Consider the following 11,790-nt stretch of genomic DNA (forward strand, 5'->3'; position numbering starts at 1 on the left):
CAAATTCTCCAGGGCATGCACAGCAGATGGGGATAGCCCTGGTTTTAGGGTTGGAATTATTTGGATTCTCTTAATTCCACCATTGACTTGAGTGTCAGAGCAAGTTTTGAATCTTGTTTCCCTTTCAAGAGCATGAGAATAACCCTTGGACCAATCCTCGGGGATTCTGCCTCAGAATAAGTTTTCTGTCTATTATTATTTTCAAAAATATATTTTTATTGATTTCAGAGAGAGAAAGGCACAATGAGAGAGATAATAACATTAATGAGACAAAGATTGGCTGCCTCCTACATGCTCCCACCAGGGATTGAGCCCACAGCAACCCAGGCATGTGCCCTAACCGGGAATTGAACTAGTGATCTCTCAGTGCATGGGTCGATACTCGACCACTGACCCACACTGGCCGGGCTATATTTAAGTTTTTTATCCTTTAGGAGGCATGGCATACAAATGGAAAAAATAGTATTTGTACATTTAACATTTTTTTCTCCATAATAATCTTCCTCACTTTCCTCTGCTGACAATCTGATTTTTCAAGTCCCATCTTAGACATCCTCGATGGGATGTCATCCTTGACAACACTCCCTAGTCAAGTGTCAGGGACCCATCTATTATGCTTTCCTAAAACATACTTATCTCCATGATAAAAATTGTCCTGCTACTACCCTGGCCAGTGTTTCTCAGTGGATAGAGCATCGGCCCACACACTGAAGGGTCGTGGGTTCGATTCTTAATTAATAGTACACACAGAAAGCCCTAGCTGATTTGGCTCAGTGGATAGAGCATAAGCCCATGGACTGAAGCGTCCTGGGTTCGATTTGGGTCAAGGGCATGTACCTTGGTTACAGGCTCAATCCCCGGCCCCAGGTCAGGGTGCATGCAGGAGGCAATCAATTGATGTGTCTCTCTCACATCAATATCTCTCTCTCACCCCCTCCCTTCCACTCTCTCTCTAAAAATCAATGGAAAAAATATCCTTGGGTAAGGGTCAACAACAACAACAAAAAATTGTCCTCCTCCTCTGAGGTGGTCTCATCTCAGTCCCTATTTATATACTCTTGAACCTCTACCTTTTAGCTTTAGCATCCAGGAGAAGGTAAGAATACAAAGCTGGACATGGTATGTGCTGGGGACAATGGATGCTAGCATTTCAGAATCTGGGGTGGGTAAGGTCATTTCAGGAATTCTGGCAAAAAACAAACAAACTAGAAAGCAGAGCCCAGATTCTGATAATCTGGGCAATCAATGATGATTACAAGCTCCTCCACACAGCTGAATCAGACACGCCCCATGGGGTCCCAGAGACCTCAGGAATTTAGTTCTGGTAAAGGTGTGGCCTGTGAGATGAAACTCCAGACTTTCTTTCAGGGCAGCCCCTCCTAGCTGGTTCCAGAGCAGAGACAGGCCTAACCCAAGGACGGTGCTCAGATGAGATAGGATAAGGGTGAGTGAAATGGAACAAAAAGGCATTACCACCCTTAGACCTGGGCAACACAGGTCCCTTTCCAGAGGCTCCTACTCTGACCCTCCTCCAGCTATGTTCCTGTTTACAAGACAAAGAGTCCGTGAGACCAAGGAGCCTAATCTATCTCTGACTTTAAATCACACACCACATGTCCAGGACTCTCAAATTCTCTTCCCAAAAGATTCTGAGCCAACCACAGGGCCTCCATTGCTCTGTAAGCAGCTGTGTGCCCAAAGAGAAGTTGTGTGCAGGTGTGTGCATGGTGTGTGTGTGTGTGTGTGTGTGTGTGTGTGTGTGTGTGTGTGGTGTTATGTGTGTGTGTGGTGTTATGCTTAAAAAGAAAAAAGTTCAAAAGTAATTTAAAAAAAAGGCAATCCACATAGTGACAATAGAAATTTGGAATATGTGTATCTGATAAAGAACTTATATCTAAAATATGTGAAGAACTCTTGTGAATAAATAAAAAGACAAATTAACAATAAAATATGTGCCTTATATGGGCACTTCACAAATGGGGAAATGCAAATGGACAATTAACATCTGAAAGTGGTCCCAATATCCACAGTCTTCAGGCAAATGCAGATTAAAGCCACATTGCAATACTACTGCATACCCACCAGAATGGCTAAAATAAATATAGGGTGTCCCCCAAAAAATGTATATAAACTTTGGATAATTATAAAGGCAGTGTTTATTGAAATACATTTCATTTTCAAAATGTAATGGAATCTACAGGTATTGTGTGTATACACTTTTTTGGGATACCCTGTATATCTACTGTTGATAAAGATATGGGACAAACCTAGGGGCTGTGTAGAAAGTTTGGCATTATATACTATATGCCAATCCTATGATCCACTTCCAGGTGTATAGCCAAGAGAAATGTGTATATTTGGAACAATATGGATAAATCTCACAAATATAAGGTTGACAAAAGAAGCCAGCAACAAGAGTACATGTCACAAAATTTATATAAAATTAAAAAATAGGCAAAACTAATGTTTAGTGTTGGAAGTCATTGAACTGTACAAGTAAGATTCTGCATTTTTCTGTATAAATGTTATTTGTGTAATTTTTCTTAAAGGAGGGCAGGCCCTGGCCAGTGTGGCTCAGTGGTAGAGTGTAGGTCTGCGGGCCAAAAGGTCATGGGTTCTATTCTTGGTCATGGGCATGTACCTGGCTTGCAGGTTCTTTTCCTGGCCCTGGTTGGGGCATGTGCGAGAAGCAATGAATTGATGTGTTTCTCTCACATTGATGTTTCTTTTTTTCTCTCCGCCCCCCCCCCTCCCTGTCCCTTCCACTCTCTCTAAAAATCAATGGGAAAAAAATATCCTTGGGTGAGGATTAACAAAAATAAAAAATAGAGCAGAAGGCCTGAGTGATACTATGCCTTTGACTGAGGAATCTGATTGATCTTCTAATTCTTTGTACTTGACTTCTAGAACCCAAAACAAAAAAAGGTAATAACTAGGAGAACAGAAGTTGAAGGTAAAACTTTCAACTGATACATAAAAAAAGTGAGTGGAGGGGGGATGTACAACAAAACATATTTCTTTGGTTGAGTATTCTTTCTTCTATCTTGGTTCTCTACTAAAGTTTCAATGGTGTTGAAAGTAGTAATAAATGATGATGTTACAAAACTTATCAGATCATTTTCAAAGAAGAGATTATGGTGCTTTTACTTTGGCTGCACCAATTCTCAACTTCTTTAGGAGTGGAGTCCACTATCCTGGAGTGGATAGCTAGAAAGAGAACTCATTTTAACTGCTCTTTTCCAAAGGTGTCTCCCAAAACCTCCTCCAACACTGACCAAGGCAACTACATTGAAGCAAATGATTTGATCACTCAGATACCCTCTAAAGTGCAGATACAAGATATTACTAAGGAGCTACACTGTCTACTGTGTAATGACTGGTTCCGGGATCCACTTATGCTAACCTGTGGCCACAACTTCTGCCAGGCCTGTATTCAAAACTTTTGGAAGCAGCGAACAAAGGAAACATTCTGTCCTAAGTGTAAGATGATGTGTCAACATGCCAACTGTGCATTCAACCTTGTACTGGAGAGGCTGGTAGACAAGATTAAGGACCTACCCTTACTCAAGGGCCATCCACAGTGCCCAGAACATGGAGAGAACCTGAAATTGTTCAGTAAGCCGGAAGGGAAGCTGATCTGCTTTCAGTGCAAAGATGCTCGGTTGTCTGGGGGGGAGTCTAAAGAGTTCCTGCAGATCTCTGATGCTGTCCATTTCTTCACGGTAGGTGAGCCTTGAACAATCTGTTAGGAGAGCTGGGGAAAATATTTTCTGTAGGACTTCTCTCTTCCAATTTCACCCCTTTACTCAGATGATTATTAGAAAGACCAGAATGCTCAGAAAATATATCTTACAATGTTCTTTCTCTAGAGGTGCTAATATGGGAAAGGAGTAGTGGAGAAGCTGTAGCCTTCTAGCCAATTAATCAAATACTTACCGAAACCCTGCCATGACAGTGCTCTATGAGACACCATGCAGAACGTGAATGCATACAATATTGCTCTTGTTATAAAACTCTTGAAATTTAGTCAAAATGAAAAAAACAACAGAAGTAATTTTAGAGTTTACTATTGAGAGCTAAATTTTGTCACACTAGTAATTCATAAATGTTTAGAATTTCAGAAAAGATTAGAAAAAATTGAAACATTCAGGTGATGTATGGTGAAAGAAAGTTTGAATGGGAAAATCATTTGGATTTGGAGGGACAAAAGGAAGAAATAAGTATTCTAAGTGAGAACAACGTGAATAAAGGTATAGTTAGAACAGTGTAACTAGGGTAGAAAATGTATAGAGTTCTGTTACCTTCCTCAAACCCCTGTAGTTAACTAAGAAGGTAAAAAGAAAAAAACCTAAGTTTTTCTGCCGCTTGTAATTTCCTTCACTATTCTTGGAAGAGACAGGAACTATGACATGGGGGAAAGGAAAGACTCTTGCAGCAAGAGCTGGCTTTTTTTTCTGACATACTAGTGCTTTGGGGGAGATGTCCCTTATGGCCCTTCATCTCCCAAGTCAGTATGGGTTGAATTTATGCGGTATTCCCAGGAGGAGTTTATCATCATTAAGGATCAACTGGAGGCAACCCTGAAGGAACTTCAGTCCCTGAGGAACAGGCAGAGAGACGCTATTGCTGCTTACAAGGTGAGGAGCAGGGTAGGGGGTTATGAGACAGAACTAGAATACACCCTCCTTATAACCTTAGTTATTAGGGTGGAAAGGTAACTATACATATAGTGTTAATACACTAAATGAAACTTGGGTTATAAAATTAAAGAATGGACACAGTAGGGTGGAAAAGAAGATAGCAGTAGAGCAAGTTCCCTATAGTTGATGAACAGGGAGAATACAATGGCCTTTCCCCTAATATGCTCTTCCTTTTGATGGTTCAGTTGCTGGGTGATTTTTGTGGGGTTGTGATTTCTCTGGTCTTTCCTCTTATTTATGGCAAAATAAGAAATTTATCTATGGCAAATTCACTAAAGATAGCTATGTCCAAAGAAATACTTTTCATTTTGAAAATTTCAGTCTAGTGGCTGTGTGGAGAATGAGTTAAGAGAGACAATGGCAAGAATAATGGTTAGAAAGCTACCACATGACCCCATAGAACAGTGATGGTGAACCTTTTGAGCTCGGCATGTCAGCATTTTGAAAAACCCTAACTTAACTCTGGTGCCGTGTTACATATAGAAATTTTTTGATATTTGCAACCATAGTAAACAAAGACTTATATTTTTGATATTTATTTTATATATTTAAATGCCATTTAACAAAGAAAAATCAACCAAAAAAATGAGTTCGCATGTCACCTCTGACACTCATGTTATAGGTTCGCCATCACTGCCATAGAATGATGATAGTAGCTTGGTCTAGAGAGGCAATGGAGATGGAAAGACGTAAACAGCCTCAGCATATGCTTTGGAGATTAAAAAAATAATAATCTGGATGGAGTGATTTATTAGATGTTAGGTGTGAGTGTAGCTGTCAAATAGACAGTTGGATATAGAATGAGAAGGAAAAAGAGCCCATAACAGAATATCAAGTAACTATAGAACTAACAAGTAAGACTAAGAAATAGCGGTGAAAGGAAAACTAGAAAAGTATGAGCTAGAGCCATGGTTGGCAAACTGCGGCTCGAGAGCCACATGCAGCTCTTTGGCCCCTTGAGTGTGGCTCTTCCTAAGCCTTAGAGTACCCTAATTAAGTTAATAACAATATACCTACCTATATAGATTAAGTTTAAAAAATTTGGCTCTCAAAAGAAATTTCAATCGTTGTACTGTTGATATTTGGCTCTGTTGACTAATGGTTTGCCGACCACTGAGCTAGAGGAAAGAGAGAGTTAAGACTATTTTAAGAGTACAATAACAATGATGGACCATAGAATCCATCAAGATAAAAAAGGGACATAAAGACAGAAGAAGTTGAAGAAATAGAAACGAAGGGGTCAATACACAGGTTTCAATGAGACCCAAAATTGCAATAGGGATACCTGAGTAAAAAGTTAATTTTGGAGATGGTGAAATTACTGGGGATGATAAAATCCTCAGTGTAACTAAGAATCTACACTAATAAAAGACAAAGATGCTAATTAACCATACCTTCGCTACACCCCATCAGCCAATCAGAAGAGTATGCAAATTAACCCAACAAAGATGGCCGTTAAATTTGCATACTACAGGTGGGATGCCCCACTGCCATCCGGGCCTGTCATCTGCCACCCGGGGAGCGGGCCTAAGCCAGCAGGTGGTTATCTCCCGAGGGGTCCCAGACTGTGAGAGGGCACAGGTTGGGCTGAGGGATACCCCCACCCCGCCAGTGCACAAATTTTTGTGCACCGGGCCTCTAGTTAATAGATAAAGGTGGAAATCACTAGAAATGAGAATAAGGAATCAAGAAGCCAGGATATCAGATGACTCACCTATGAGGATGTTGAGGTCATCTAAGAAAAGAGCTGCAAGTATATCAGTTATCAATTTTAGTGCTTCAAACATTTCCCAACTCTTCTTTTTTTAAAAAAAATATTTTTGTTGATTTTTTTAGAGAGAGGAAGGGAGAGGGAGAGAGAGAAACATCAATGTGAGAGTGGAACTTCAATGGGCTGCCTCCTGCATGCCTACAACCTGGGCATGTACCCTGAAAGGGAATTGAACCAGCAACCTTTCAGTGCATAGAACAATGCACAACCAACTTAGCCACTCTGGCTAGGGCTCCCATCTCTTCTTTTATATTGTCTTGGCAGCAGGAGTGCCCCCTCCCACCCCCCCAGTTCTGATGTTTTGATTTCTCGAGAAGGATATTTCTTTCCACTTCCTTATGACCCCAGTCTAACAGTATCACTTGGTAGATATTGGCTTATACATGTGGGTAGGAGAGTATTATCATTCATTCTAGAATGTTTGATTAACCCAGAGTCTTATTTCACATGGCAATGGTTACCACCTCAGTACTGCAATAGGAACCTGCAGGTTACTTTTGACTATTTCATCCTGAATTGCTAAACTAGCTGAGAAAGATGGAGTAAGTCTCCCCATCTGCCACAAAAGAGGCTCCTTTTAGTATGGCTCAATGTTGATACTGCATTTTTATGCATTTTCCTATTATGGTATTTCCCAAGTTGTGTGAGTATTGTTGGTGTGGGCCCCCATCCCCAAGAGCTAGTCTCAGGAATTACCCTGGTGATGATCATGGAGGTTTCCAGGACAACAAGCTACATCTGCAGCAGCACATCTCCGTGGAGTTTCTAAAGCTGCATCAATTTCTGCACGGCAAAGAAAAGGACATTTTAAATGAGCTTCGGCAAGAAGGGAAAGTCTTGAATGAGGAAATGGAGCTGAATCTGAACCAGCTTCAGGAACAGTATCTCCTAGTCAAGGAGATGTTGGTGAGCCTCCAGGCAAGGATGGAAGAGCAGAACTCCTTCAACTTTCTCAAAGTAAGACTCCATATCAATGACTGGGTATGCTACTAGGGGAAAGAGGGCCAGAAAGGATATAGAAGCAGCTTTTCCCCACAATGAAGGGGAAAAAACCTGCCAGGGGTGGTGGAGGGAGGCAAAGGGGGAAATGCGGGACATCTGTAATAATGTCAACAATCAAAAAAAAATTTTAAAAATTCTCTGGGAGAAAAGCAGGAAGCTACTTTTGCCTTACACTCAATAGAAAGCTTTCCTTTCACCCTCCTAGAAAAGAAGACAATAAAATTCCAAAAATAACCGTATGTATTAATATTTTAATATTTCTTCATAAAGAACTTTTGAAGCTTTATTTCTTAAAAATAAAATGTTGCAACCTAAGCTGTATCTTTGGTTCTCAGAAATCATACATTGATCTGTTTGAAAAGCTATTTGTCAATATTTGGTCATTGAAAGTTCACTTCTAATGTGGCATTGGTTACCACTTCAGCATTCAGTAGCTTAACTAGCCAGAGTAAGGAAAAGTGGCCTTGGGGTGAGAATACCTACTGCAAGCATGTCAAACTCAAAGGCTAACACGGGCCAAATAAACAAGGTTTAAGTTTATGTGGGCTGCAAAAAAAAACAAAAACTTCAATTTTCATAGAAATGTAGGTTTATTTCAATAGAAACATGCTGAATACAAAGGGCTGAAATGAATGAATAATCATTAACATAAAATAATAGAACATTTTAATAAAAATTAATATTTTTTTCTTGAACATTAACTTACCAGATACTGAATAACTGCACAAATTAACAAGTGTAACACAAATAAACCTATTTTTCTTGCTCTCTGTAAGCGAAGTATTTCCTGTTGTGCACACCAAACAAGTCAGTACAAGACTAATGACGTGGCAATTGGGTGCTAAAATATTCGCTGCTAGTATTAGTGGAGAGAAATGATGCACCTGTGTGTAAGGCGCGTAAGGGAAATGAATGCAACACGATTATAGTAATCAGTCATTAGCAAACATTGTAGTTCATTATTAATTATGTATAACAGGATATTATAAAAATTAAGTTACAAAATTTTTATTAAAACGTTTCTTACATACTGTTATATTGGCTGGGCCGCAAAAATATTCATTGTGGGCCACATGTGGCCCGCGGGCCGCGAGTTTGACATGCTTGACCTCTTGTATTCTCCTGAGACTATGGCAGTATAGGGAAATGTAGCCTAACCTTAACTTCTCTCTTATTCCATGTAAAAGGGAGCTAGAAAATAAGAGCAAGATAAGACCAGTTTATCTTGGGTTAGATGAAGGAGGCAGATCAGAAAACACATATGGAGGATGAGAGGTGGTGATGGGTCCCAGTATTGACAATCAAATTCCAGTGATGGCCAGTATCACCAAAGAAATTTCTGCAGTTGATGAACAGGCATCTAACTTCTCTATTTCTCTTTTCCTCTTCTAGGACATCACACCTTTCTTAGATAGGTAAGTGGTATTTCCATATGGTATTTTTACCCTATCTTCAGTCCCTGGAGAATATCTAAAATAAATTATTTATGTTTCTTGCAGCTTGGAGAAAGGAATGAAAGTGCTGACACCCAGGGAGCTTATCTCCAGAAACCTGAACTTGGGCCTGTACAAAGGTCCCATCCAGTACATGATGTGGAGGGAAATGCAGTCCATTATCTCTCCAGGTATCAGTGGGTAGCAGCTATTGGTTCCTGGGGCTCCTAATGTATGTTTCATCTGTGGGACCTCTTCTGTGGCCCTAATTAGTACCTTAGAGTCTGGGACGGGGGAAGAGTAGAGTTTAGCAAAAGAAAGCTAGTTGGTATGACTGAATTTCTTCTGGTACCATGACTTAAGAATTTATGGCTTTTTACTGGTAAACAGAGTCTAATGTCAGAATTACCTCTCAGCCTATGATTTTAATTGTTCTGTCAAATGTGACAACTAATATTTTATACTGTTTTGCTAAATCAGTTATATAAATCCTTGGCATTTTTCTGCCCTGAAGGAGGAGTTTATTATATATACTCTTTGAATGTAATAGGGTTTTTATAGGTCCTTTTTGTTTGATGTTCATAAAATGGAGTATAATATCTTAGAAGATTGTTTAGAGATCTTCAGTGCTTCAAACAACAACAACAAACACAAAAAACACACAATAATTCAAATAGGTATGCCTAATATGAACTCTAAGTTTTTGTCATCCTGTAGATACCAAAGAATTAAGCAGGACAAAAGAACACAAATGGCATTTCAAGAACATAAAATTCTAAATAAAAATATTTATATAAATACAAAGTTCTAAAAATATTTTATAGAAAACTTTTTCATTATTATTAGTAGTTACTGACTTAATGAAAATCACAAATCTATCCCTGTTAACAATTTTTCCAGATAATTGACAATAAAAAATCAGCTTTACTAAGACATAATTAACATAAAACAATCAACATTTAAAATTTTATTGAATTTATTGGGGTGACATTGGTTAATAAAATTATGTAGGTTTCAACTGTACAATTCTATAATACATTTTACTGTATTCACCACACTAGTCAAGTCTCCTTTCGTCACCATTTATTCCCCCTTTATTCTCTTCTACTTCCCTCAACCCCCATTTCTCTCTGGTGATCACCATACTGTTGTCTGTGCCCATCAGTAGATGAGTGGATAAGAAAGCTGTGTTACATTTACACAATGGAATACTACTCAGCCATAAAAAAGAAGGAAAACTTACCTTTTGCAACAGCATGGAAGGACCTTAAGAGTATTATGCTAAGTAAAATAAGCCAGCCAGAGAAACACAAATACCATATGATTTCACTTATATGTGGAATCTAATGAACAAAATAAACAAACAAAATAGGAATAGAGTCTAAGATATAGAGAACAGACTGACAGCTGTCAGAGGGGAGGGTGTTAGGGGACTGAGTAAAAAAGGTGAAGGGATTAAGCAAAAAAAAACACCTCATAGATATAAACTCATCATTTTAAGTGTACAATTTGATGAGTTTTGACAAATATATATATACTTATGTAAATACTTATGTAAACATCTGCAAAATCAAGATATAAAAAATTTCTATCATCCTGAAAAGTTCCTACGTATCCCTTTACAGTCAATCTCTTCCTTCTATCCCTAACCCCTGAGAGTCACTAAATCTGCCTTTTTCCACTTGTGTCTTTTCTAAAATCTCATGTAAGTGGAATTACATATTCTGTAGTCTTTTGTGTCTGGCTTTTTTCACTTAGAATAATGCTTTCTGAGATTCACCTATGTTGTTGCATGTATCAGTAATCATGTTTTATGGATACATTGCAATTTGCATATTCATTCACCAATTGATGGACATTTGGGTAGTTTCTAGTTTATGGCTCTTATCAATAAATTTGCATAACATTTGTTTACAAATATTTGTGCTTTACTTTCTTTGGGGCAAATACAGCTGCCTGTTTTGTAAGTAAAGTTTTATTGGAACACATCACAAGCACATAGAAGTAAAAGACATAGTTTCTGCTCCCAAGAGACTAGAAGACAAACTTAGAGTTTGCAGTAGCCATCTAGGTGAAAATTGTTAATATCTAAACAAAGGCCTGGGAGGGACTAGAAAATAAAGAATGATTCCGGAGAAGAATTCCAGGAGTGATTTGGATGAGGTAGTAGTGAAGTGAATAGGTCACTCATTTGAGAAGTTTCACTAAGTAGGGAAGATGTGAGTGTGGGAAACAGAGTAAAAAGAGGAACATCTGAAACATGAAAAGGACATAGCAGACAGAAATGTATGTGTGTGTATATATATATATATATACATATATATATATATATATATATATATATATATAGAGAGAGAGAGAGAGAGAGAGAGAGAGAGAGAGAGAGAGACTAGAGGCCAAGTGCACGAAATTTGTGCAAAGGTAGGTCCCTAGGTCTGGCTGGCGATCAAGGCCAGTCGGGGCCTTCCTTCATTCTGCGCTGCCCCCTGGTGGTCAGTGCACATCATAGTGAGCGATCGAACTCCTGGTCTCCTGGTCGAACTCCTGAGGGGACACTTTGCATATTGGCCGTTTATATATAGAGATATACAATAGTCATGTATTGTTGGTACATAATTTATAGTTGCTAATATGGGTAAACACCCATGAAATGATTATGATTACATTTAAGAAATCCTATATGATAAAAGCCTAATATGCTAAGTGTCTGGTCATCCAGTTGTCCGTTCAACCAATCAAAGCATAGTATGCTAATGATATGCTAAGGCTGCTCAACGGCTTGCTATGACATGCACTGACCACTAGGGGGCAGACAGTCAACTAGTTAACCAGTTGCTATGACTGCACTGACCACAAAGGGGCAGATGCTCCAACTGGTAGGTTA

The 11,790-nt window shown here is 38.9% G+C and overlaps 1 protein-coding gene across 1 annotated transcript; it reads left to right on the forward strand.

Moving 5' to 3' along the window:
* The first annotated feature begins 2,808 nt into the window (after positions 1–2,808).
* Positions 2,809–10,084, forward strand: LOC102417914 (E3 ubiquitin-protein ligase TRIM69-like). The gene is made up of 6 exons (XM_014450294.2): positions 2,809–3,722; positions 4,542–4,637; positions 7,195–7,428; positions 8,866–8,888; positions 8,973–9,097; positions 9,624–10,084. The coding sequence occupies exons 1-6, from the start codon at positions 3,135–3,137 to the stop codon at positions 9,683–9,685; spliced, it is 1,128 nt and encodes a 375-aa protein (XP_014305780.1). The 5' UTR covers positions 2,809–3,134; the 3' UTR covers positions 9,686–10,084.
* The last annotated feature ends 1,706 nt before the right edge of the window (positions 10,085–11,790 follow it).

Source organism: Myotis lucifugus, unplaced genomic scaffold, assembly GCF_000147115.1.
Source record: "Myotis lucifugus unplaced genomic scaffold, Myoluc2.0 scaffold_1956, whole genome shotgun sequence".
NCBI lineage: Eukaryota > Metazoa > Chordata > Mammalia > Chiroptera > Vespertilionidae > Myotis > Myotis lucifugus.